The 27,291-nt window shown below is 43.6% G+C and overlaps 3 protein-coding genes across 8 annotated transcripts; 2 read left to right on the top strand and 1 right to left on the bottom strand.

Annotated features, from left to right (window-relative positions):
- Positions 1–123: 123 nt before the first annotated feature.
- trim110 (tripartite motif containing 110) lies at positions 124–26,861 on the bottom strand. 5 transcript variants are annotated; one of them, XM_049746487.2, is made up of 10 exons: positions 26,330–26,861; positions 26,153–26,242; positions 23,265–23,375; positions 2,151–2,665; positions 1,988–2,083; positions 1,685–1,918; positions 1,545–1,567; positions 1,208–1,353; positions 853–1,124; positions 124–773 (listed from the first exon to the last, which is right to left on the bottom strand). In XM_049746487.2, exons 4-10 carry the CDS (start codon positions 2,637–2,639, stop codon positions 504–506), a joined length of 1,530 nt encoding a protein of 509 aa, XP_049602444.1. In that variant the 5' UTR covers positions 2,640–2,665; positions 23,265–23,375; positions 26,153–26,242; positions 26,330–26,861; the 3' UTR covers positions 124–503. The 5 variants fall into 5 exon arrangements, with proteins under 5 accessions (XP_049602444.1, XP_049602446.1, XP_049602442.1 ...); XM_049746489.2 differs by lacking the exons at positions 23,265–23,375; positions 26,153–26,242; positions 26,330–26,861 and having other exon boundaries at positions 2,151–2,383; positions 2,504–4,307; XM_049746485.2 differs by lacking the exons at positions 23,265–23,375; positions 26,153–26,242; positions 26,330–26,861 and adding an exon at positions 3,364–4,307.
- On the top strand, positions 4,513–11,833 carry sall2 (spalt-like transcription factor 2). Of its 2 annotated transcripts, XM_049746452.2 has the most exons (3): positions 4,513–4,689; positions 7,186–10,805; positions 10,913–11,833. In XM_049746452.2, the coding sequence occupies exons 2-3, from the start codon at positions 7,428–7,430 to the stop codon at positions 11,180–11,182; spliced, it is 3,648 nt and encodes a 1,215-aa protein (XP_049602409.1). In that variant the 5' UTR covers positions 4,513–4,689; positions 7,186–7,427; the 3' UTR covers positions 11,183–11,833. The 2 variants fall into 2 exon arrangements, with proteins under 2 accessions (XP_049602409.1, XP_068509624.1); XM_068653523.1 differs by lacking the exon at positions 4,513–4,689 and having other exon boundaries at positions 6,001–10,805.
- On the top strand, positions 12,356–23,177 carry mmp14b (matrix metallopeptidase 14b (membrane-inserted)). Its single transcript, XM_049746477.2, has 10 exons — positions 12,356–12,815; positions 19,060–19,208; positions 19,294–19,416; positions 19,675–19,982; positions 20,461–20,622; positions 20,711–20,868; positions 20,935–21,073; positions 21,165–21,315; positions 21,396–21,511; positions 21,696–23,177. Exons 1-10 carry the CDS (start codon positions 12,711–12,713, stop codon positions 22,196–22,198), a joined length of 1,914 nt encoding a protein of 637 aa, XP_049602434.1. The 5' UTR covers positions 12,356–12,710; the 3' UTR covers positions 22,199–23,177.
- Positions 26,862–27,291: the final 430 nt, after the last annotated feature.

Raw genomic sequence — 27,291 nt, 5'->3', positions numbered from 1 at the left:
TAAAGCTCTCTCACATGGAAAACAACAATAATTGTTAATGTGACTTTTTGTCAATTTAGTACTGTAAAGTCAAAACATCATCATACAAGATGCTTAAAATATGGTCTCATCAAGGTTCAATAATGCTTTTTTTAAAATTTAATTTCATTTATTATCACGCAGTCATTAACATCTGTTTAAACATTTACGCCTGGAATTGCTAAATATAAATGAAATGAGTATTTTATGAGGGCAACAGTTTGAGCAGGTAACAACTTAATTCACCCTAACCCTAACCGTACATAAATTCCAATTTTAGTATTGAATGACAACAATTAATTTAGCTGTTCTATTGTATTTCACTTAGTTGAACACATTTCAATGTTTGCTTATATATGACACTGAATGCAAATGTTCCAGTTTCTATAAGCCACTTCTGACAAACAAGCTGACGTTTCACTCCAGTTTACCATCACAGTTCAACTATTGCCTACACTATAAAACTGTACCTTCCCTTGGTCACGTCATACTTTCACAATTGAAATATAGCTGTTGAGCTCTGATTTATAAAGTCCAAAGCCCAAGGACACTGGTTCAGTGAACGTGGTCCAGAAAGTGTGGACATGAGTTAGGTTATTGGCCGCTCCAACTTCAGAGAAGGTGATGGTGCCAGCACTGTAGTCCACAGCGACAGCAACACGGTTGCCGCTCATTTTGTATGCGAGACGTGTTTTCTTGCGGTCGTGCCAAGCGGCCAGTTTCCCGTCATGTTGTTGGGTCAAACTCCATGAAAACTGGAGAAAAAAAAGATTAGAATAAGAATCTATCGAATGGATTAATTTTTTTTTGCAGCGATTACAAATACACACATACCGCGTTGTTCCCAAAAGAATTTCCCTCTTTCCCTTTCCGTCCAATACTCCTATAGCAGACGGCGATATCCCAGAATCCTTCGGCTTCTAGTTCCCAGTAGTGAGTCCCGGTCGAGAAATTCTGAAGTGTGAGGACCTGCGGCCAGTGGTCGAAACGTTCTGAGTGAGCCGCGTAGGGCAGACGTGTCTTAACCCTTGTGACCAATCGCAGGTCATCAGAGATGCTCAGAAGAGGATGAGATGTATTGGTATCCAGAGTCAGAGCACTGGTCACTGTGGTCAGAAGGAAAAAAAAAATATCTTCAGTTAAACTTCTAAAGACCTCTGATGTAGTATATACGTAAGTATTTACTCACAGAGCTCCCTCTTGAGTTCGCTGAGGCAGCGGAGGGTGGCGGTGATAAACTCTCGATACTTGCCCTCTATGTCCTCCAAAATGTGCTTCCTGTCCAAACTAACAGGTTCTGGTGTGAAAAGGGGACTGCTAAGATCAGCTAGTAACCTACAAAGCAAAAAAAAAAACACATCTCAATGGATGAGCAGAAGATAAGCTACTTCAATGTTTGCTGAATGTTAGATTTGTAAAGGCAACTTTTTTGTTTGGATCTAATTTGGAGACACGTGACTATTGTTGTGATTGGTGCACTGCGAGTACATACAAAAAAAAAAAAAAATCTGCTACCATTGACTTACCTCGTGTCATCAGACTGAAAAGCCTGCGGAAAGTCAAATCGACACAGTAATTAGTTCTGTGGCCAAACTACATTTCTATACATTTGTGAGATACACACATACTTGTATTATCCAATCGTGATCCCAGTGGCCTATCTTACCCAGATGAGTAGGAAGGGGTCACTTTCAGCTAGCAGCGAGGTCAAGTAGTGTTGGATGCTCATCGTCTGGTTCACGTCCTCCTTCACTTTAGTACAGTCTTCATGCACGCGCTCAATGATTTGCTGTCTGTCCTTCTCCGTGAGCTCCTTTAGACCCGCAACCAGTTTCTCCACTTGGACCTGTAGTTCTGAGCCCAGGTGCTCTACTTGTGTATTTTCCTCGATCAGACAGTCCTAGTTGAGAAGATGTGGATTATCTTCAGAAGATCATTTGATTTGAGCAAATGTGTCATCATTACTCACTGCAACGGTAGAATCGACGTTGGCATACTCTTTGAGGATTTCCTCTCCATTCTTGACTTTCTCCTCTGACTTTCCTAGCAGCGTCTGGAGAATCACCTGAGAAAACACAATTTTGAGCCACATTATTTCCGAAGCTAACGGTAATAAAAATAAAACAACGAACCTTTAGATCCTCTTCCACCTGTCTTAGACCTTTGACGTTGTGCTGGACGTGGGTTCCCTCCAGTAGACAGTCACAGCACACATAGATCTTCTCATCAGCGCAATAGTAGCGTAGAATCTCTGTGTGTACGGGGCACTTTCTCTGAGAAAGGTCACCGAGCGGGTTCACCAACAAATGGGTTCTAAATGCAGGTCTTTCCAGGTGGTGCCTAAGGTGTTCTGCACACAGCGACACTTCGCACCGTAGACACGTTTTGACCGCCATGTTTACCAGACCTTCATCCATTTCTGGGGAGCAGCAGTCGCACAGCACTTGACCGTGCTCCTCCACGCACTGAGGGCAGGTAAAATTACCTTTGCCCTCACCGTGACCAGTCCAGGCCTCACGGATGCAGGCAGGACAGAAGCTGTGGCCGCAGGGAAGTGGGAGGGACTGGCTGAAGTGATCTCTGCAAATGGAGCAGGTCAACTCTTCTGTCGTGGAGCCCATTATGAGGCGATATTTACCAAGTTGTACTAACAACACAGTGAGACACAGCGCAGCAATCATTTTAATATTAGGAAATAAAACAGGACTAAATTATTCTTGTTACATATAGAACCACAGGTGGAAAACATTTGTACCAGTCTTGTGTGAGAAACAGAAGTACTAATTCCATTCCTCTACGTAATAGTAAAGTGGTACAGAAAAGGGATGTCACTATCGAAAACCTTTAGAATTGATCATTCTATCAATTATTGCAACGATTAATCGAATAACCAGACACCAGTTTATTTGCAGTAAATAGTATTAAAAAAAATCCCCCAATACTGTTCATCAAATATTTTCGTTTAGCTGGTATTATTTAGTTAAAACAAGTAAATAACAGTTAAACAATATCACACAAGAAAGATTCATTGAGATCGGTTATTGATAGAATGATCATATTTGAGAGCCTGAAATCAACAGATTTGGACAATCTGTAGTTAAAAACAGTAACAGTACAGTTTAGGAAGAAATGGAATCATTGGCATACATTCCATAAAACAAGGTTGAAACACAGACACGTCTTAAGTGGAAGGATCAGGAGGTCATCCTTGACAGCTTGCTGACCTCTTTACTGTCATCTGTTGCATACCCAACTCCAATCTCACATATTTACATATTAAATGAATAGTAGCGTATTACATGGGGAAATATTTGGAGAAAATATTACATAGGATTGGGTTACTACCTGAAGGCGTCGAGGTATTTGCAGTCAGTGGCCATCGATGAGGTCGAGGTGCTAACTATGCTGACCCGTGGTTAATCCCTAAGGATTCAACTACTATAGCTCCTTTAGTGTCTGCGCAGGCTTCAGTGCAGTCACGTGATAGTGAGATGGGAGGGGACGATATTGTCTTGTATAGTAAGTACACTGCTCACAAAATGTTAGGCTTTATGCAATAAGGCACAGAAACACTGAACAGTTGGAAATGTGCATTCAATTAAATTAAGATTGCCTCTAAAAGTTGGAATAAATGCCTTTTAGATTCATCCCTAGTTGAGTCTGCCCTTCACCAAAAGTTAGCTCATATCAAGATAATCATAGAAAGTTAAAAAAAAAAAAATAGATAGCTGAATAGTTAGAAATGTCAAGCAATGGTCAGTGTGTATTTTTGTGGAGGCCAGACTTTCATATATGTCACACATTCATACCACAACGAGGACTGCAATAAAGAACAGGAAACCAATCAACATTTAAAATGCAAAATAATCTTGTGATATTTGCCAAAACGGTCACACCCATGCAAAATATGGACTCGTTATACAGTAGTACTGTCAATGCTTGTTTTTGAGCGACATCTAGCGGCTTTGTAGGTGTAAGACACGTTCTTTTACTTGCTGATTTTAAACAGCACACTTGATTTACTTTTATGCATCTAAACAATAATATATATTAATAAAGATGTTCTAAATAGAAACACTTTATTGCAATTCCTATTTATACCGTATTACACTTTCAAGTCAGCCTACATTTACGTAATAATGATTTGGAATTTGAATCTTTTATTACTGACAGGCCTGAGCCAGCCACTGAAGTGTGTGTGCGTGTTTTGTGAGAGACGGACGCACTTGGAGAGCTAATACGGAGGTAATCGTAGTCACTTTCCCAGAGGATCGCCTGGCTGTGAGGGTCATTAATTAGAACAGACGGACAGACAGACGGACGAACGGACAGACGGTCCAGTAGAGAGCGCAGACAGGCCCTGAGACGTTCAAAGACAAATAAAAAAAAACAAGCCTCCACCTCTCTCGAGCCGCACCGTCATGCCCACCCGGATGTCACCGCAGCACACTCGCGAATAGTTGTTTATTTGTCAGTAAATAAAGAAAAGAGATTAACAAGGGAGATAAATAATTGAGGGTGAAAATGCAGCTATCCTACTGCGCATCCCTGGTGGTGAAATAGGGAAATAGTGCGTCAGTGTCCCGTCTGAGAGGAGGCGTCGATCATACAAGCTCCGGAGCCTCTCCTCCTTTTTAGTATTCCGCAACCAAAATCATCCTTTGAAACATGGTAAGTTATTTTTGTATTACGGTCATGAAGCTGTGTCGCCTATGGTGGCCTATAGGGGGGTTGGGCTGCACATCCGGGACATTTTTTTTTCCCTCCGGTCATAATATTTTATGAATCATAACTTGTTATGATGTGGGGGCGCGCGCAGCGTGCAACAGGTGCTCGTACAGTAGCGGGGGCGCGCATTTCGCTGCCATACATATCTGTGTGCGTGTTTACAACGGACATGGCACGCCTGCCTGCCCGCCTGCCGTGTCGTGGTAGGGTTGGTGAGATGGCATCACCGGATCTTGCTGACATAATGGACCGGCATTTCTTCTTCTTTTTTTACAAACTGTGCAAACGTTTATGCCATGCTTAAATAATTTGTATGTAGCTCAGAACGATCCTATTGCCTGGCTCGAAGAGATGAGTTCAACGGGTTTGACTCGGTTCGAGTCCAAACACCACATCAGGTTTCCAATGAATAAAACGCCATTTTTATGATGACCTTATTTGTGGATCATCATTTCACTCCTCGTCATGCATCTTTTCTTTCTCCAACCAGTGCGCCTCTCTCCGCGTGTTAAACATGTCGGCGTGAAAATGGAGCATTGTGTGTTGGAGGAGGCGATGCTCATTCAGCTGTGCTCTCTCAACGCCATTGTTGTAAATTCCAGCTCGTCTCAAGCGCCTTATTTACCGGCTTGGAGAATGATAGCATTGAATCGTGACAATCGACGCACTTTGGCGTGTCAGAGACCTTATGTTACAATTGCACGAGCATTTTATTTGCACCCATCTGAGCAAGTAGCACAGGAATTCCAGACTCGGCTTAAGTACATCGATTTTAAAAAACACAATTTGATTTGTTTGCTGTCTGGATCATCCAGGATTAGAATTCACTACAGAGGGTGATGAGTCTCAGCTCACCATTTGAATGCCAAGTAGTAAATGTGAAGAACTCCTTTGTCCCCCAAGCCATCAAGCTATTCAACTCCTCACTGGGGAGGAGGTGACATGGACATGAACAGGGACATAACTGTACACATTCTCTTTTACATTTCATTGCTATCTCTTGCACTGTGTGTATTTCGGCATCTTCTGTATATCTTGATCTCTTGTGTTTTTCTTGTGTATCTTGTATTTTACTGCTACTGGACACAGAATTTCCCTGAAGGAGTAATCCCAAGGGATTAATAAAGTTGAGTCTAAGTCTAAGTCTAAGTCTAAGTCTAAATGAACAAGTAAGCTGTGTGTGTGCGTGAAGGGGGGCGAGGGGGGGTCATGCTGCATTAAAGTACTCTTTACTTAAGTACACGTGTGAAACAATACTCTGGTAAATGTAGAAGATTCAATTACTGTACTTAAAAAGGAAAAAGTATAGAAACTGCACTTGGGTATAAAGGTGGAAAAAAATATCTGTAATACCAGTTTTATCAACAACCCAGTAAACTGACCCAACTTCCTGGGTTAGTCCAATTTTTAGCATTTTTAAGGGCGCTCAACTAATCGAAACACAATATTATGATTAATGTTGTTTGTGGAATATTAATTAAACAGGAAAAATCACAGGCGTCGCAGTTTTCTGAAGCTGAGTCGTGATTGGTTGCGACCTGAGACTTGATGTTATTTTCAGTCGACAGCAAGGGTCAAAATGGCCGCCCCTGAGATGGATCAAATTTGGCTACTTAACCCATATGCCACAAATGCAATACCAATGCATACTACTATACTCCATTTCCCCCTCAAGACTGGATAAACCAATTGCATAAAAATGCAATTAATCAATACAAACAATTCCACATAATATATAGAAATACTGACAACAAAAATGGTGGGGTTTTGAACTAAAGTCACAAACAGAGCGTGTGAAGTTAATTTTGCATTTCAAACCATTGTCTGGCTAAAAGAGGGAAAAGGGCGTGCTGCAGTTGTCGTGGATAGTTTATGTTGTCGTCTTGCCGCAGTGATTAGTTGCTTTGACGGCCTGTAAAAGTGAAGCAGCTTCACTTTTTGCTCAAAAGACACACAATAGCCTCAATGAAATCCAAAGACAAACACGAGGGAGATATTTGCCATTATTACTGAATGTGTCCTCATATTGTAAGTTGAGGAGTAACCCAGGTCCCACATTTGATTGTGCCACTCATTCCTTCTTGCAAAGTGCTTTCTCCATATCCAGTCGACGTAGGACTGTTTATGTGGCCATGAGTCTTCACATCTGTCTCTTGATCTTTTTTGGCCAAAATAAGATTCCTGTTGGTCTGTGAGTCATTTGCCTGCCAGGATGTTGTTATTTTCTTTGCATGCCACCTCCTTTTCTTGGCCTTTCTGCTCGTCCTTAAATTATATCTTGACTGTGACTGCGGTCTTAGCGTAGTGCAACAAAACATTGGGCAAAAAAAATGCGGCCAAAAAATATGGTGCGCAACACAGACCAAGATATGACTCCTTTGAACCCTCTGGAGGTAAAGCTGTTAATGACATTGAAACCTTTTTTTTTACTTTTCCCAGGTGTCTCTTTAGCAGTGAGGTCATATCCAGATTCCCCCTCGTTCTCGTCATCGTTTCTTTCCTCAAAGTATCCAGCTGCTCGCTCACCTCCCACAGACTCTCTATGTGAAAAGGATCCAAAATATTCCCTCTCCTCAAAGCAATCCCGCTACCAGCCGCTCAAATCCCAGCAACCCCCACCTCCCTCTTAGACCTGCCCGTCTTCTGCTAGTGGCCTCCTAGACTCTATCAGGGGAGCCCCCATGGCCTCTCCCAAACTGGGCCTATCAGCCACCACAACCTCCTCATCTTCATCATCTTCTGCATCCATGTGTCCTCCACACCCAGGAAGCCCCAGCCGAGTACCCGAGGGTCCCCCGAGCCCCGTTACTCCGACAACTAGTCCAGGCGTGACGTCGGCCTCAGCCGCTCCCACTCGGGCCCAGTTGAGTCTGGCTCTTATTTTAGAAGAGCTCCGGGTGCTTCAGCAAAGGCAGATTAACCAGATGCAAATAACAGAGGAGATCTGCAGACAAGTACTTCGTCTGGGTGGGGCAACTTATTCTCTCGACACGCCTTCTCAGCATCTTCTTCCACCCCTACCTCAACTCTGTCTGGAAGACAAACGGGCCGGCAGCCCAACGAGTCAAACTCCTGCCACTGAGCCTTCCACAACTGTGGCTCCTCTCCTGGCCTGTTTTTCAACCTTACTTCCCTCCCAAGTAGCCAACAAACCTTCCAAATCAAACAACGCCTTGTCTCAAATCCTGCAAACATGCAAGCCGCAAATGGAAGCCACAGGTGCAGATGCAGCAGGGCTAAATAGTTACCTGAGAGTCAACACGCAATCTTCAGACCAATCCACATCTTCAACCGCTGCCATGACTTCCTCCGCCTATCCACTGGCTTTATCTTTGGCTCTACCGAGTCATTATTTCAATGAGAAATCTCCAAATGATATCTCCATGACTGAGCACTGCGGCAAGAGCTACTTAAACACGGCCCTCTCGTCGGTATCCCCAAACGCACAATCTGCTTTGCAATCACTCTCTGGAGGGGCCAACCTTTCATCTACCTCTTCCTCCAGCAGTACTAGCCGTCTCCAGCACGCTTGCCGCTTTTGCGGCAAGGTTTTTAGCGGGGACTCGGCCCTGCAGATACATCTCCGATCACATACTGGGGAGCGGCCCTACCAGTGTCCCGTGTGCCTGAGTCGCTTCACCACCAGAGGTAACCTCAAAGTCCATTTCTTACGCCACCGTGAGCAAAACCCAGAGCTCTCGCTTTCACTCCTTCCACCATCTTTGTTTGGCGTGGCTTTGCGGCCCACTGCGTCCACAGATATGAGTCAGACTAGTAGCAGCGGTTGCAACAATAGTGCTTTGAAGATGTTGGACAAGAAGCCAAAAAGCAGGCCTGAGGACGACGTTTATGGAAATGACATGGAGGTCGGTGGTAGCAATAGTGGGTTCCCTCTAGGGGCATCTGGGGGGTCCACCCCTTGCACGTTACCCTTGGCTCCAAGTGTGGATCTGGCTTTGATTTCACATTCCTTGCTTCAGCTTAATAGGGCAGCAGCTGTAGCAGCTGCAGTCTCAATTGCTTCTGGCTCGTCTTACTCATCCCCCTCCACCTCCTCGGCCGCCTCGTCTTCTTCGCTAGCCACCTCCTTACTTTCAAATGCGACGTTATCTTCGCCGTCTACCATCGCAGGATTGCTGAAGGGTTCTAAGCACTCAAATAACTCTGACGAAAACACCCCCCCTCAAGCTCCCATGCTTTCTCCTGCCGCTTACTCCCAGCTAGCCCACCTGCCTAAGCTTCTCTTCCCATCAGGTTCCTCGAGCTCTACCTCAAGCGTGCCACACTCAACACTGCACCCGGCTTTTGGCTTGCTCTGCAACCCGTTACCCTCAAATCCAGGTTCCCACCAAGGAACTTCTTCCAGCTTTTCAAACATGACTTTCCCTTTCTCTCCATTTCATAAACCCGTAAGCACTGCCGCGTCCTCTCTAGCTATCTCTACACCTACATCTGAAACTTCCAAGTTGCAGAGGCTGGTGGAGAAGCTGGAAAAAACAGCCTCTCAGTCAAGTTCCCCATGGACTTCTTCCGCTATCTCTACCTCGGCAATGGAGGCGCAATCGAGCGATAGCAGCACTTCTACCACATATATCATGGCAACTCCACCCTCCTCTACCCCGGTCTCCACATCCGTTTCAAACTTCACTCGACAGATGGTCGCTGCCCTTGGCATGGGCGTCAATAATGCAAGTGCCATTGCAGGGGGCTTGCTACCAGCACTGAGCATCACAGGTGCAGCCAATAACTTGGCAAGCAATCAATGCGGCGTGTGTCTTCGGGTTCTGAGCTGCCCCAGAGCGCTGCGCTTGCACCAAGCCACGCACCTTGGAGAGCGCCCTTTCCCATGCAAGATTTGTGGAAGATCCTTCTCAACCAAAGGCAGCCTCCGCTCACATCTGGCAACCCATCATGCTCGGCCCCCCAACGCCCGCGTCCACAATTCTTGCCCGCTTTGCCAACGTAAATTCACCAATGCTCTGGTACTCCAACACCATATTCGTATGCACCTTGGAGGTCAACTGCCCCCAGTGGGCACTGATGATTCTGCCTGTGAGATGACAGCCCAATCAAATGCTAAACAACCAGAGTCCAACATGGGTGAACAAAGCAATGCCAAGAGTAAAACACCTCAACCTGGGAACCTGACAAGCCTATCCCCAAGTCCACAATTTCAAAACGTCGAAACTGACTCATGTCCTACTTCCGATGCTCAATACACTGCAACGACGACCAAATCTGGCTTTTGTAGCGCAGACCTCAACCCCCCCAATGACCTTAGCCCCGACCCCTTCATGAATCGCGCAACCCGAACTCCACCAGAACCCACCGATGAGCCTCCTTTCCTTTGTGCAAGTGCCCCCCTGCCACTCACCCAGCAAACGGATGAATTTTCCCGTATCGACAAAGACGACAGAAGTGAGGAACCCTCCGGGGATCTGCTCTCCAAATCATCTTCACCTGTTTCCCAAACCACTGGACTGCATGACGTTATGGCCGTGGACTGTGATGAAACAGTCACGATCCCCCCCAGATCAAATCCGCAGGAACAACAAAGCACACCTCCAACCTTTGCTTATAATTGTCCGAGCACAACTTCTTCTTCTTCAACCCAGAATCAAGATGTTACTACAGCTGTAGGCATTCCAGCCCCCGATCCAGGCCTAGTCTCCTGTGGGGTCCAATCACCTGGACCTAGAGAAGACGACGGAGATGAGTTTTGTACTCCGACAACACCAACCCAAGCAGAAGTGCCTGAGGAATACCCCAAAATGATGTCAGCCTCAGAAAGTGCAGAAAGTAGTCAAGGAAGTGATGCACATAGGGCTTCCGCTTTCACAAGGGACACAGGTCTGAACTTTAATTTTGCCTCATATGACAGAAACAACCAAATAGACGGTGTGAATAAGATGAATGCATCTACTCCAAGTGAAGCACCGGAGGTTTCTGTTCCTCTTAGCCTAGCCCCGACTCTCCCATCTCCAATAGCTCGCCCTGAGAAGAAGATCTATTGCTGTGCTGAATGCGGAAAAGCATATGCTAGTCGCAGCGGACTAAAGGTAAGAAAAGAAATGGAATCCATCACACATCATTTTGACATGGGTGCTGCTTGCTTGCTCTTTTGCTACGTGAAGCTAATGCTATCGTTTGATGTTGTCATGCGCAGGGACACATGAAGCACCATGGTGTAGTAACCAAAGCAACCCGCTCTTTAGCCCGCACTAGTCGTTCATGTGCTGACCAAGCTCAGTCATCGACCATTCCGGCCTCCACAAGTGCAGCGGGTTTCTGGAACCAGTACCAAGCCTTCCTCAACAACAGTCCTGGGTCAACCGACGATACTACTCCGACCAGCCAGGAAATAAACGAGTCTGCAAAATCCCCTTTGCAGTCCAAGCTGGAAAAGGGAGCGCCCGATGAAGCGGGAGATGAATGAACTTGAATGCCTGAATAGTGCTTCTTTACTTTCATGTCGCTTTGTCATTTTGATAGTCACAGTAATGTTTGTTTGTGAAAGTTGTGAGTCAATGGGTTTGTTTGGTCTTATTGCAAAAAACAGACATGTTGTATATCACACAAATGCAATTATTCAAGTAAATCTGTTGTCAGTAATTGCTGTGACAAGACTGGTGTTGACTAATTAAGCGTATCAATGTTGTATGTCAGATCTGGTTTCGTTTTCTGTTCGACACTGAAAGGTATAACGTCTACCTCAGGTATGGTTTTCAAATCTGACCTATTACCAAGAGGCTCAAGCAAAAGAGACTTCCTTCAGAAAAAAAAAAATCACTTTGCAATAACAAACCAGACCAACAGTGTCAATGCATTTCTGTGTGGAATATTATCTTGTTTGTCTCCTATGTTTTGATTTATAGTATTTACAGTACAATAATGCATCGTGGACTAACCAGAAGCACAGCTGCAGTCTTTGTGAAGCTACTGAGGACATAAACAATATGAATGTTGTTTGGTGCAAAAGTAACCGGTGGCACAAGCTACAACAAATGATATCAAGTTTATGTTTGTTGTGAACTGTACATTAATTATCTCTGTATTAAAAAAAATTGATGAAAAAAAGGACAACCGAAAAGAACGATCATATTTTTTTTTAATGGGTGAAGTCAACGCAAAAATGTTCTTTACATTCTTCATTTTATAATTATTAGTTTCGTCGAATATGAGCGATAGATGGCGCAATCTCCTTTAAGTCACCCTAAGATGCATCTCAGTACATTCACATTTATAGTCAGTCTAATAATCAAGGGAACCTAAAGGGGCATGCATGTGGTATAATGCAGATTTGAAATAAATCCCGAGTACAAAACTGAAAAAAAAAAAAAAAAAACTCCCCCGTGGACATCCGTTTTACTTAATAAGTCCTCCCTTCCAGTATAAAATAATGACAATTAACTTGCTCCGTTTTTAATACTGTTTTGTCACTCTGCAAACTCAGGTAGTGCGATGGCGTATTTAGGGTCACAAAGCAAAAAAATAAAATAAAAATAATAAAGACATCGTTGTTGCGCGCAAGCTCGAGGGGAGGGCGGGCATTTTCCTGACAGGCTGCGGGGGGCGTTGCAAACTTCCACCACGTATACTTGGAGGAGATAGAAAAAGGGGTTGCGGCTTAAAAAAAAAAAAGAAAGAAAGAAAAAAAAAGGGACACAAGTTCAGCATTTCGACCAAAATAACGGACTTTTTTTCCCCCTCCTCTAGTCTTCGTAAGCTTCAAGTCAAACACGAGAAGAATGCATGTTGTTGCGAACTAATTTGAAGTCATAATAGAAGTTGCAGGCGCTGGTAGCCAGCCGTCAGGAATCCGCAAGCTTTCTTTCTTTCTTTCTTTCTTTTCAATTTGTGTTACGAACTGAGTTTCTTTTTGAAGCATGTTTTGACGTCGTGGAGACTCCGTCAAATTTAAAGACAAAACGACTTCTTGATAATACTTTGACGAGAGCAACGAGATGGCACGGTGGAGGCTCAAAGTGTTGGTGCGACTGCTGCTGCTGGCGGTGCTGGTGTTGAACGCCAGCACACAGGCGGGGACGCAGAAAAAAGTCAATCCGGAGGTGAGTTTGGACAAAGGTGAAAAGATTAAAAAAAAAAAAAAAGACTGGCAGGCAATTTCTGTCACTTTCAGCTGTTTAAATAAGCTAACCACTTTTAACATTAAGTTTTAGACATCCTCTAATTGTTTTTCCACATTTCATTCAAGTGTGATAAGAAGTAAAAAAATAATACATCTGAAAAATTATGCTGAATTCCAATTACAAGTTTGTACATTCCTTATTGAGGTTAAAGCCCAAGAAAAAAAAAAAGCATACATAATTCTTTGATGATAATTGTGTGACCATAAAGTATGCTCAGGTATTGCGTGACATCATTTATGATAGTTGGCTCGTGTTTTGTCAAAAAAAAATGGAAAGAAATATTTTTTTATTATTATTGTTGCTGTGTAAAAACGTTTAATATTGTAGGGACTACTCAATACTATTTAGAATATGAAATACTAGCTTAACCCCCCAAAATGTTATGCTTTCATTTGTTTACTAATGTTTTTTTCTTCAATTCATTGCAAAGGGTCACAACTATTACACACAAAAAGCAAAAGTTTTAATGCTTGACTATTTCAGCAAAGTATGAGGATAAAAAGATGATGAAATGAGGGGGGAAAAAGAATGATTGTGGGTTACAGACAGTAAGTTGCATGAGAGTTTATCATATCGTTTTTGCGGTCCATGTTAATACAACATGAGTAAAGGACAATAACATCAGCAAATGTCACTTGTTGTTGCCATTGTGCAAGATGGGAAGGGCTATGACCGGGGTTAGCGGAAACAGCCCATGAGCACCATTCGCGCTCATGAAAAACGCTGAGGAGTGCTGAGGATGCAAAAGTAAGGAAGCATGAGAACGTAAATGGGCAGAAATCAGAGTTTGTATTGTGGTCAGGGCAGAGTCAGAGACAATTTTTGTGGGCACAGGAGGGGGATTTGAGAACTGCGGCTCCGTTAATATTTAGGGGGATGGGGAAATGTAATTGTTGACATCTGTCTTAAGTTACGGCTCAGCAGTCTAGGAGACGTACTTCAGCGTTTCTAAGAAAGAGTCAGCTGTGGAAAAACACAGCTCACTGATAAGGAGCAGCAGTTTTTCATATTTTTCTGTCTTTTTAGAATCATTACAACATGAAGTCAACGGCCAGCATTAGTGTTTTGATCAGCCGCTGGTGCCAAATATCTTCATTGTTATTCCAGCTGCCCTAGTAGAAGAACGTTACATTAGCTCTGCTGACCTAAATTCAAACGCCAAAGGAAAGGGACGATTTATGATTCAAAGTAAACACAGGAGCAAACTCAGAAACCAGCTTTGAAACCAGAGATTATTTAACAGTTTAGGGTTTGCATATAGGACAGTCGCAAAACTTCTCATCGTCGGATGATAAAAACCTGCACAACTTTCAAAATGAAATCACTGCATATTGTATTTTTTTCATTACTTCATGGTTTCTGTGAGGCCCACTCAGAGCCTGAGTGCGGACCAGATGTGGGCCCCCGGGCCATCATTTGCAGAGAGGTCTGCAGTAGAGGGTGATGAATGTTTTTATGTGGAGGTCTCACAAAAAACATTTTGGGGAAAAAAAAGCCAATTAAGTCATAAATTTTAATTAAAACCTAACACATTGGAAGGCAACATTAACGAGGTGAACCTAAAACCTTGAATTCTGGGGAGAAATGAATCCTTCCATTGAGAGTCAAATGGCAAAAATCTCCTCTTCATCCTTTTTTTGGGAGGATGTTAATTTTACGTGGTCAGCAGCTTTGTGTCATCATAATAAACACTCACGGCGGATGAAGTCATTTCCTTTAGTTTGACTAATTGACTCTAAGAAAGGATGTGGGCATTTTGGTTTTTAGCCCGGCCAATAAAACACCTTGTCGCGTTCACAACCTTGCATGACATTATGCATTGCTACAAGTAGAGATCTGTTCATATAGACATCCCCAAAATCTTTAAAGGAATGGCTGCCTGATGAGATCATTTTAAGTGAAATGGGGGAATATCCGCTGAGGACAGTGAGGGGGCTGTTGCAGAACACAAAAGAAGACATTGTGGCCATGTGACTGATGGAATTTTTGAAGAAAGCTAGAAAAGGAATTATTATCTGAATGAACAAGTCATAGTATCCATGCATACATAAGCCTCTGTGTGGGACATATAGTTTTTTTTTGTTTTTGTTTTTTGCACCGACAAAGAAGAAAGACAGGAAAGAAGGAAGGATGTTAGGCTATTTTTTTCATTGTGTTATGTTATAGACAAAGACACACCCCGGGCGGTCATAAAGGCTGGGTGGCCCGAAGGCAGGATCCCTGAGGAGTGATTGATGTTACAGGAAATGAGGTTATATCCAAAGTGGTAACCTCACTCAAAGGAATTGTAGCTCTGAAAAATGACATTACAAATGACGTCCACTCTTTTTGTGAGACCTTATTGTCTTTGGCCAGAGATAAATTGGTTAACGTCACTTGCGAGATTCGACCCTCAAATGTGTGTGTACGCTAGCTTGCAAGTAGCCTATAACAAAGTGTGACAACTGAAGGGAGTCCTTTTCAGGATAGCAGCGTGCATCACTGTAGATCACCCCTTTTTTTCCATTGGCTCGGCCTGGGTGGAACAAGTGACTCTCTGGTTCTCATGCTAACTCCCTTCCTATGCAAAAGGGACATCATCCCTCCCTCCCCTTTGATTCCTGACCATACTTAGTCTTCCATGTGGGTGGTTGTAACAGTAAATTTCAAAGCGCTGACTATGCATGTTTGATCTGAGGAATTAAAATGAAATAAATCTGTCGACATTTACGTTAAAAACTGTTTCCAAGCGGCAGTTTCACATATTCCACCTCAAAAGCCTTTTATTAGTGTTGACAGTCATCGTCTGCGTAGTGACCCTTTCCGCTTCGTACCACCGCTTAAATTACTCAGCTTATTAGCGGTGTAAAAATAGCATCGTTCAAAAGTGAATTTTTTTTTTTTTTTTTTACGTCACATGCAAAGGCCTTTATATGGATGGATGGGAGCACTAATGCTCAAACAAGTACTCTGTGTCATACAACAGCAGTCTTTTGAGTGAGTTAAAAAATAAAATAAAAAAACGAGTATGTGTGTGACAAAGTCTCAAATATCAGTCAAACTGGACCTGGAACAGCGGTTTTCTTGTATAGAGGAACCTGTGAGGTTGCGCTAAAACATGACTTTTTCCAATCGAAAAATTCCAAATTGAAGTGTTCCCCAACTAAACTGCGTTTGGTCTGCGCTGGCTTAAATTAAAAAGGTCCAAGGTCGAATGGAAAGTTGATTTGTGTGAGCCTCACACAATTTATTTTGCAGCCATTTTAATTTATTTGAATACCCTTTTTTTATTTATATTATACTAATCATAACAAATAGCCAGCCTTAGTTTAATTTTTCGAGACGTACTTTGTAATTTTTGGACCTGTAAAGCGGACTTAAAACTCGCTGGAAAAACTTAAAAACAAAAGTCACAGTTGGACCATCTGTGGTACAGCTGCATTTCTGTCACAGCCATGTGACAGTTGATCCACTTTTCCTCTTCAGCTCCAAAACAATTTTCTTTATAATCTCACCAAAAATTTAGACTGAAGTTGAATTGAATTATCCATCAATTGGATGATTCATTATCCCCCGTTGGCAATTACGTTTCAATGCCATAATCCATCCGTGGTCTTTTTCCCCAAATGGTGTGCAATGAGACACTGAGTCTTTATGTGTGTCCACTTCTGCCCGATGTTTGAGTCACAACCAGAAAGGGCTCATTCAAAGGTAAACTAGTGTAAACACTCCAACCTCCATGTCTCCCTGACACACCAAGAGTAAGAAATTAAAGCCACTTCATGCCAAAGTCGGTCAAGTTGGATCAGAATCAGTTCATTCTGTACTAGTGTACTGTAAACCTACAAGGCCCAAGCCTATATTTAAGAAGGTTAGCTCACCCAGGTGCACAAATGGTTCTTCAGAGGAGAAGCTACGACTAGCATGTCGACCCGAGCGAGTATCAACAGCAGATGGGCTTTAGCGCAATGATTGATAGGCTTTCTCTGGGTGTGGTCTGAGGCCGCTGGGTTTTCCACGGAGAATGAATGGGTGGAGTGATGAGGCAAAGACAGACTTTGAGGTTTGGATGCAACGCTGGATGCAGAGGTCCCTGACGTTGAAGCACCACTCCGACCATCTGCTGAGGTTTGCCCGAGGCCCCAGTCTCAGCCTGGGACTCTCCCTCCCTCCCTCCCTCCCTCCCTCCCTCCCTCCCTCCTTCTCGCTCTCTCTCTCATTTGGCTGTGGTGGCCTCATGTGCCTCGCAATTCAGAGTCCTGGGATTCAGATCTCGGAATTTTTGGTGTGACCTGCATATGCATAAGAAGTACGTACCGTATTTTCCGGACTATAAGTCGCTCCGGAGTATAAGTCGCACCAGCCATAAAATGCCCCAAAAAGTGAAAAAAAAACATATATAAGTCGCTCCGGAGTATAAGTCGCATTTTGGGGGCAATTTATTCGACAAAATCCCACACCAAAAACAGTCATGAACGAGCAACAACAGGCTAAACGATAGGTATGCTAACGTGACAAACACAAACAAAGAGCTGAGAACGGGCCTGACGTAACATATAGAGTGATTAAGGACAACTATTACATGGAGGACAACAAACAATGAATAAATAAGAGTGTTGAATAAATGATAAATAAACAAATAATAATAAATAATAATAATAAATATAAGAGGACCAAAAATGGAGCAAGTGTACATACAGCAGACAGTGGACTTGGATATGGTGCTTTAAAGTGTTAATTGGTTTATTTGATGTTTTCTCTATTTTTTATGTTTTGAATATGTTCAAGATAAAGATATAAAAGCATGTGAAGTGATCAACTATACTAAAAATAACATGGGAAGTGGTCAACTATACTTATAAGTGATGTCTTAATGATCAAGTAAAAATTTGTGTAAAAAAAACATATATAAGTCGCTCCTGAGTATAAGTCGCCCCCCCACCCAAACTATGAAAAAAAAAACACGACTTATAGTCCGGAAATTACGGTAGTGATTAAATGTGGGCCAGTGTCTCGGGGAACATCTTTTTATATTAACAGGAGAGCAATGCAAGAGGAGGTAGAAATATTTTTGGGAGGCTTTTCGATCTCTGGAGAAGTCTACTAAAGGTCCCATATGGGCCGACAAAATCCGATCTGGATTTCATTTGCCTGCAGTGTGAACGGTGAATGGAACAGGTTTCAACAAATTAGGTCAAGGGAATCATATTGTCAAAATCCCTTCCTCAGTTAAAATATGTTGTAAAAATAAATAGCAAGCAGTGGAATGCGCAGAAACGTAATCGACATCTGGCGTGACCGGCCCTGAAATGGATCAGCCGTTTGAAACACTCCTAAAATTCCTGATGGCCACCACGCCCACACCTGATCTCAGCACACTGCGTTGGAATTAAAAAATGATCAACTCTTCATATCACGTGATATTATATAAAAGAAAAAAAATGAATATCACAGTGGGTTTAGTTTTGCCTTCACAATAGCCTCAATGTTTTTTTTTTTTTTTTACTTTGGGTCACAGAGGGGAAAAAAGCTGCGTGGGAGATTTGCTGAGCAAAGCCGCTGGCGTCTCTCCAGATGTCAAGCTAGTGCTGCGGTGAAATGCTTTTTCCAGGGAAAGTAAGGTCAAGTTCAGCATAAGAACTCTGAAGAACTTGATGACCATGGCAGCGCTGACACCAAATTTCAAAGAGTAACTTGCAAGAAAAAGTCTTATTAATGTTTTACTTTAAAGAGGGAGTTTCCTCAGGCGGTTTCTGGCTCGCGGGGGTTTCGTTGAAACTTGAGCTGTGTTTTCAGCGCTTTAGACCTGTTTTGACTTTAAAAGTTTGATTTCGACACTGGCTGACAATTGATGGTCGAGTTAGTCACCGAATGGAGAAATGCCAGAGAGGCTTCAAATGATGCTGCTGCTGCTGTTGTTGGCACCAACACACCAAAACAAACTTCTTTTGTGCATCAGTGTGGAATAATTTCTTTTCACAACAGCTGCACTTAATTTTTCAACATGAGGTTTGCGTGATTGGCGGCATCCAAACACATTGTTTTATTCTCCAGGTCAAAGTTCAAGATGTCTTGTGTCTCTGTTGTTGAGGATTTTTAGGTCTGCCTGTTTGGAGTCATTTTTTTCTTTGGTTTTGTCGTTGTTATTATGAGCGCCATAACGTGTCTTTTTTTTTATTTGCAGTCTTGGCTGCAACAATATGGTTACCTTCCCCCACGGGACCTGCGGACCCACTCTCAGCGTTCCCCTCAATCCGTCTCCTCAGCCATCGCCGCCATGCAGAGGTTCTACGGCCTCACGGTCACCGGCTCTTTTGACAGCAACACCATCGAGTGAGAAGCCCGTTTCACTCTTGATCAAATTCACTTCCATGATACGCCGCTGAGAACACTTGTAATCAAATGTGATCTTTGACAGGGCAATGCAACGACCTCGCTGCGGTGTGCCAGACAAGTTTGGTGCTGAGTTGAAGACCAGCTTGAGGAGAAAGCGTTATGCCATCCAGAGCCTGAAGTGGACTAAGAACCAACTCACATTTTCGTAAGTGATTGGGATTTTGCGAGTCACAGCCTGTTGTTTCTAGGCGGAATTTGCAGGGGGCTACAGTTATTTACTGTACGTTGTCTCCTTGGCAAGACAGGGAGAATTATTGACAGCCATAATATCATTGCCGGCGTTAAAAATAATGATTAGCTATTACAATAATAAAACACCGCCTACACTTTCCCTAATAGAACAATAGCAGTATTGCGCCATCATTTTGCAACTTTTTAAAAGACAATATTTGACCGTTCTCAGAATACAGAACTACACGCCAAAGGCGGGCGAGTACGAGACCCACGAGGCCATCAGGAAAGCCTTCAAGGTGTGGGAGAGCGTCACCCCGCTGCGATTCACTGAGATTCCCTACCATTACATCCGGGACAAGGTGGAGGAGTTTGCGGATATCATGATATTCTTCGCTGAGGGTTTCCATGGCGACAGTAGCCCTTTTGACGGCGAGGGAGGCTTCCTGGCACACGCTTACTTTCCCGGTGCCGGCCTTGGGGGTGACGTCCATTTTGATGAAGCTGAGCCTTGGACTATTGGAAACCAGGATCTGACGGGTAAGGGACTGCCTATGTCATTCACAAGCTAACACTAAGGCCAGGGAAACGTGTTTACGTGGTGTGTGGGTGCTACAAGCGCCGACATGTCCTACTTTGTATCGGTATGAGGGAGTTATGTATGCTATAGAGATGGGAAAGTGTTTATTCATGAATTGCCTTGAGTCACTCTTCACATGACGTGCAAGCGTTAGCACATCTTGTACTGTTTGTCGTTTACAGACAGCTCAAGTTATTTATGTGCTTGTGAGTCACCTCCAAGTCACCCACAAAATATGGCAAGTCCATGAATTGTGTGTGTATCCGTCTAATTGCTGCTTTGGAGATTTGAAAATTGCATTCAACTACATCCACTTTCCAGCTTTTCCTCTGAACGGTGGCTACTTGCCTCACCATAGCTCTCCTCACTTTTCAAGCGTGGTCAATGCTCGAGAGGTCATATTTACCGATGGGCGACATCATGTTTTGCTGCCTCCAGGCAATGATATATTCCTGGTCGCCGTGCACGAGTTGGGCCATGCTCTCGGTATGGAGCATTCCAGTGACCCCTCAGCCATTATGGCTCCCTTTTACCAATGGATGGACACTGACAACTTCGAACTTCCCGAAGATGACATCAGAGGCATCCAACAGCTTTACGGTGGGTAATACATTTGGAACATCTCACTTTGCTGAAGTTTTCCCGAGCAGGCAGGAAAGGACTATCTCGTTTCTATTTTCTCTTTCAGGTGCGGGATCAGGCCCTCAGCCCCCATTTGTGACACCTCGAATCCCAACTGACAAAACTCCCAGCTATACACCAGACAAAACTCATTTCGGCCCAAATATTTGCGACGGACACTTTGACACCATCTCCATCTTCAGAGGAGAAATGTTTGTGTTCAAGGTAAACCAGAGAGATCTTCTTTGGACACGTTTGGGGGTTGTTACGAAAATGACCTTTTGTTTTCAGGATAAGTGGTTCTGGCGAGTGCGTAACAAACAAGTGATGGATGGCTACCCCATGCCTATGGGTCACTTCTGGAGGGGACTTCCGACTGTTATCGATGCTGGTTTTGAAAGAGAGGATGGGACATTTGTTTTCTTTAAAGGTTCCTATTTGACAAAAAATATCCAGTATTTTGTTGAAAATCATAGAAATAATAGTCACTGTTATTATTTGCATCTCCCCTCTCCGATTAGGTGACAGATACTGGGTGTTTACTGAATCCATTCTCGATAATGGCTACCCCAAGAAGCTAAGAGAAATGGGGACTGGGCTCCCTAAAGATCGGATAGACGCTGCACTTTATTACACTCCCACTGGACAGACATACTTCTTCAGAGGAGACAAGTCAGTCTGAAACTTTTTCTCTACTTTGGAATTGCAACATACTTGATGAGGTGACATCCCTTTGGCTTTCCTTTGCGTAGGTATTACCGTTACAACGAAGCGACGCGGAGTGTTGACGACGGTTATCCAAGGCCCATCAATGTCTGGCAAGGAGTGCCCGACAATATCAAGTCAGCCTTCATGAGCAAAGATCAAGGTAAGTGGTGTTCCTGCAGGTCAGCTTTAAAAATCCTCAAACTATTTTGAAGTGTTGATCCCTTCCTTGAATGCAATATCAGCAAACAAAGACAAACGAGAATGTGGAGTGGAACCTCAAAGGTTGAACATAACTGGAAATGAATAATAATGCACATAAAATAATGTGTACCTTTCCTCCTCAGCGTACACCTACTTTTATAAAGCCAACAAGTATTGGAAGTTCAACAATCAGATGATGCGAGTGGAGCCCGGCTACCCAAAATCAGCTCTGCGGGACTGGATGGGTTGTCCCAACGAAGACCCCAAGACGGACGGAGGAAAAGGCGGCCACGACAAAGATAAGGAACAGGACCACAACAACGACGACAAGGACAGAAGCCGAGACAGGGAGACAGACAAGGAGAGGGAGAGAGAGAGGGAGAGAGAGAGAGAGAGAGAGAGGGAGAGAGAGGAAACCGAAACAAAGGTGGATCGGGAAGAGGACGTGGAGGATACGGAAGTGATCATTATCGAGGTGGACGAGGAAGGAAGGGCGGGAAGCGGAGTGGGGGCGGTAGCCGTGGTCATTCCTTTGTTCCTGTTGGTGTGTGTGATCGCAACGCTGGCCGCTTTAGTGTTTCTCCGTCGCTACGGCACTCCTCGCCGACTCCTCTACTGCCAACGTTCCTTACTGGACAAGGTGTAGTTGGAACAGGAGAGGAGGATCCAAAGAGAAACAAATGGAAGGTGATGTTGGACAAAATAAGATCAAATGTGAAAAAGAGCAGCGCGCTTCATAGTTGAAACCACTGCGAGGTTCTTTTTTTTGCTGTGTCACGCACGCAACCACTCGGGCCTTCCATTTGGTTCTCTGTCCTTGTGGGGACTGACGCCAGCTCACGGCTGTTTGTTTGTTTTAGCCTTTTTCAATGTCTTCTTGTCAAGTTGACGTCATTGGTCAGCGTTTGTGGCATACAATTGGAGCATGTTCCTCGTGTAAGCAAATTGTGTGCTTGACACCCCCCCCTTCCCACCTCACCCACACACACCAGCAATATACTGTACGACACACACACACACACGGTTCCTTTTGCACACACAGACACTCATGCAAAAAGCACATTTTCTTTCAACCGCAAAGTCATTGTGTTTTTTACGCCTCCAGTAAAACAGAACCGAGCCAGTGTGAACCATAAAAGGGAACGAAACCATCAGCATAAAACTCTGTTTTCCCTTTTTCTATAAATGTTGATGTCGTCATTATTATTATGACTATTACTATTATTGTTGTTGTCTGTGTAATGAATGCGTTTTTGTACATTGTCATTAAAAAGTCCTGCTGGACAGTGACATACAGTTTTGAAAGTGGCCTTAATTTTATATGTGGGAATAGTGAAGTGGGGACGCGGGTGATTATTTGTTAATGAAACTTGATTGTTTTGATTTTATCTTCAAATGAAATAAATCCAAAATCTGGAAAAGATGGCTTCCATTTTTCATTGTTTACCATTTTACAGTATGGTGCTAATTTTACTCGTCACGGGTTTAAAAAGACTCGCACAGCAATGATGATGATACTAGTGATGATGATAATAATGGGAACCATCTCCTTTTTCGCAATGAGATCGTGTCTGTGTTCTTTACATTTTGGACATTTCCTACAAAATAAAGACATAGCAAAAGTATTTATGTGGTGTGAGTTTCACTTGGCACTACTGCTTTGACCTGTGTGCAATATAACAGAATGCAAGATTTAAAATCAATTATCTTACCTTATTTTGCCCTCCTTCTGGTCTTCACCGTCCTCCTGGACCTCCAGCTTTCTTGCTCCCCAGCCACTCCACTCTCCATTAACGTGGCTTGGAAAATGTCAGGCCCGGGAACTGGGTTGGAAAATGAGGAATGCGTCCAAATCCGAAGTAGAAACAGGGATAAAATGGATCGACCCGTTGCATAGTAGAAAAACATATCTTAGTTGTATGGTTGGAGCGGCATGTGGGATTTTTGTCTTTTTTTTTTTTTTTTGTTGCAAATGTTACAGTTGGTAAGCATTTGATTAAGTAAATGGGGTCATGCGTGTATGTCGAATACGCACTCAGCATTTGCATGTGTTATTAGACCGACCCTACAGTGGGGACTGTCTTCCATTATGAGATAATAAAAGTTAGAAAAATAAAAGTTAAAAAAAACAAAACAATTGCAGGCGTCAACCGAGTTCAAAATGACCTAAACTGTCGCATAACCGTTGCCTATGATGTGTTATGGCAGCTGTACCACTTTAATGCAATAATAATCATCAGTTTGTCACGGTCGGGTGGAGCATGGAGCAGGACGACCAAGTGCAGCTTGGACCAGGGTTTATTGAAGCAACTCAAAATACAGACTCGGTAAACTGACATGACTTAAACAATAACTTGACTGACCGGGACGTGAAACAAGAAGACAGCAGGACATGACGGCATCAAGACAGTACGCCAACACCGAACGACAGCAACCAAAACCAACCAATACCAAAACCAAAACCAATACCAATGATCCGACAGGGAGAGAGGGGCAGACAGGACCTTTATACACGACAGGTAACGAGAGGCAGGTGGGAACAATCACACTGATCATGGGCACACAGGAGGGGAGGGGCGAGCACACAGACAGAAACCAAGACAGACACATAGTGGAGCAGTTGGGGGCGAGACGTGACAGTTATTTTCTTAATAAAAAAAAATTAAAAAAAGGCGCCCCGTTGTCTCTGGTTTGCTGAATTGTTTTGACGAATCAGGGCTGGGGGCGAGAGAGAGAGAGAGAGGGGGGGGGGGGGGGGGTGAAGTCACGAGGCTGTTTGCAAAATGGAGGAGGAGTGTGTGTTGGAGGGGGGATTTAAATCACATTTGGAGACCAGAATGATGCAGAATTCCATGAGCAACATCTGGAAATGCAACTGTAGGATCACATGCACAGCAGGACATGTCATTAATAGGTCAAAGCAGTTAACAAACTGTATATTGCTTATATAGATTGTGTCATGGTACACAAACAAGAACTCAAACAGTGCTTCTCAAATGTGTTTTCTGTCTTTCCCTGCTGATTCTGCAAAGTGAAGGCAAGAATCAGCAGGACGCTGCATAGTTTCCTTCCCCCCTCCCCCCTTTATGTAACTGGAGACGTTTTTCTCTCGACAAAACGAGCCACTTTTCCAACCAGCATAAAACCAAAAAAAAAGATGTTGCAAGATTACACGTTGTTGACTGGAAAGTCACAAGGTGGCCTCGTGTCGAATGTCACAAGCCTCATTAATAAGTGATTCAAGACTTTTTCTCGCTGCGGGACACTTCCTGTTTCATTTGAATGTACTTGGCCTGCTGGCTGATGAGTCAAAATTTCCTATTGGAAGAGGTTCTGCTCTGGTCCACTGTGCCTCATAAAATGGCCGACCGGTATAGAAAAGGGGAATGGCGGGACAAAGCTCAGCGAGAGAGAAGCCTGGGTAACTTCCCAATTAAAATGAGAATGACTGTTGACCTCTGCCTGGCAGCAAGGATGTCGGGTGAGGTAGTTCATAAGAATCCTGGCAAGTGGCCTACACATGGATTTCATTTGCATCTATTAAGGGTCTGCCACATCCTGCTACGTGCAGCGGGACCACAAACAGGGAACACAAGGGTTTGCTATCATTGTTCTTTAGATTTTTTTTTTTTTTTATTGTTCAGTCAAAAGCATATAATGTGCATCCTGCTATACTGGCATCCCAGCTGAGTTTGGGAAAAAGGTCAATTATACTCTGGATTGGTGTATGCTTCAAATGGATGATTTATTTCATGGTTTACCATCGTAGAATAGACTCACCATTGGCCTTTCCCAGATGACTCTTAAGTGTCAAAATGAGGTTTTGTGCCGGGCGTGGTGCACTATTGTGTGGGTGGAACAAAAATGCAGGTGCAAGGAAGTTGAAGCATCAACATTTGCCTTTTCCCCCCAAACCATCCGCCTCATGCGGCTCGTTATGCCCCTAAAGCCTGGCAGGAAAACACCTCTGACTTAAAATGCTGATTCAAGCTCTCCTTCCTGGTTGTGTGCTAAGGCCACCTGGCCTCATGCTGACCTAGTTGTCATATCCACAAGGAAACCCCCTCCCGATGGGAACTTGTCAGGATAGTGGACTCATTTTAAGCCTGAGCCCTTTCCTCTGCACGCTGATCGTGAGGTATCTATCATACAACCTAATACATGTGTTTTATTCTTTCTCTCTCTTTCTCTCTTCTTTTACTGCTGCATCTGGTTTCCATAAGCGCAAAGATGTCGTCACAAAGATGGGGGGGAAGGGGGGGGGGGTCCATGTGAGGCCAAAATCAGAGCGAGTGGCAAGATTGCTTTGATCGTGTCTCCATCTCAGGTTTCCTTCCAGCTTTGCTTTGCAACGACAGGAAATCTATAGAAGGTGCGGCCACGTGACAACAGAGGAACATATTGAATCCAGACAAAAGTCAACCAGACGTGCCGAGATCAGAGAGGCCATATGAAAGCGGAGCTTAGTATGTCTGTGTGTTGAGTGCCGGACACATAGTCCTATGCGGTTTCACTGTGGAGGGGAAGCATGCGTGGGATGGTGGTGGGAGAGGACTGCTTACAGGGCAAAGGAATATTGCTTTTACAGGGTACTTCTTACCAGGAGCGGTCTTGCTCAGCTGACTGGTTGGTACCGTTGACCCCAGCTGTGGACAAGACGCAGGTGGTCCTCCAGCTGCGACGACGGATTCTGAGAAGAAGAAAAAAAATAGTTAACTTAATATCCAGGGGACATTAGCAACACACAAATAATAATAAATGAAATGGGACCACTTACAGGGGTAAAGTTTGCAATGCCATATGAGCTCCACGTGAAATTCTGGAGACGAGACCCGGAAACAAAATACGCACCAAGATGTCATCAACAATAGCTTAGTGCTCTCTAGTGGCCGGAGGAAACCTCTGCAGTAGATACGGCAGCTCTATTTTCTTTGTTAAGCGCCCAAATCGACTGCCTTTAATTTAAAACTTTTCTTTTGTCCCCCATCATGAGGGTTTGTCTATAAAAGCTTCCTTTCTCGAGGAAATTTCCGTCTTGATCTCGTTCTGTCTCTTAATCGCCGCTCTTACTTACTTTCATATTTGCTTCGACATCTGAACTGTCCCAGTTGTTTGTCTGCCAGATAAGATGGCAAAGGATTCACCAGTCCAGACGCGTGGACTTGCATCAGGGTAGAAAAATGTCATGCTCAGCGACCAATGGGCTGTAATTACACAGGAGCTCAGCTGTGGTCTGCCGGATGAACGTCAAGAGCGAGAAATTGAGCAAAGAAGTAAGAAAGGGGAAAGGGGGCAAACTCGTCATTTACACACAACGAAACAGTAGGGAGGAAACAATCAGATGAAATATAGGGATTTAAAAGAATACCACCTTTGACAAGACAGTAGACTGCAGATTTGTTCGCCATCACACACGATATTGAGTCAATTGAACATGTGGTTAACGCCATCTTGTGGACACTTGTTGTAAAGGCATTGGGCTACTATTAGTATTTGAGTTCAAGGTTTAATGTTTACAGCGCTAATGTACGTGAAATTGTTTGTAAACGTCATCATCTGGCAACCACTAGTTGAGTTACAAATATATAGTAAATATATGTGCTAAGAACAGTTAAGCGTGTTCATAAATAAGCACTGTGCAATTCAGTTTGTTGCATTGTAACCTGCAGAACCTCGTTTTGGTAGTAAGTAGTACCTGGGTAGAGGTTAAAAATAGCTTTTAGTTACTCTTGGGATCAC

Source organism: Syngnathus scovelli, chromosome 17 (genome assembly GCF_024217435.2).
Source record: "Syngnathus scovelli strain Florida chromosome 17, RoL_Ssco_1.2, whole genome shotgun sequence".
NCBI lineage: Eukaryota > Metazoa > Chordata > Actinopteri > Syngnathiformes > Syngnathidae > Syngnathus > Syngnathus scovelli.
The sequence above is the reverse complement of the archived record's forward strand: the minus strand, read 5'-3'. Positions and strand labels throughout refer to the sequence as shown.

Bases quoted from the DNA above. Each gene is read 5' to 3' on its own strand.
- trim110 (XM_049746484.2), bottom strand. From the start codon at position 2,699: ATGATTGCTGCGCTGTGTCTCACTGTGTTGTTAGTACAACTTGGTAAA. The intron at 2,084-2,150 runs GTTCGTTGTTTT...GTGTTTTCTCAG, and splicing joins AGGTGGAAGAGGATCTAAAG to GTGATTCTCCAGACGCTGCT. The intron at 774-852 runs GTATGTGTGTAT...TTTTTTCTCCAG, and splicing joins ATTCTTTTGGGAACAACGCG to TTTTCATGGAGTTTGACCCA.
- sall2 (XM_049746452.2), top strand. From the start codon at position 7,428: ATGGCCTCTCCCAAACTGGGCCTATCAGCCACCACAACCTCCTCATCT. The intron at 10,806-10,912 runs GTAAGAAAAGAA...TGTCATGCGCAG, and splicing joins CTAGTCGCAGCGGACTAAAG to GGACACATGAAGCACCATGG.
- mmp14b (XM_049746477.2), top strand. From the start codon at position 12,711: ATGGCACGGTGGAGGCTCAAAGTGTTGGTGCGACTGCTGCTGCTGGCG. The intron at 19,983-20,460 runs GTAAGGGACTGC...TGCTGCCTCCAG, and splicing joins TGGAAACCAGGATCTGACGG to GCAATGATATATTCCTGGTC. The intron at 21,316-21,395 runs GTCAGTCTGAAA...TCCTTTGCGTAG, and splicing joins TACTTCTTCAGAGGAGACAA to GTATTACCGTTACAACGAAG.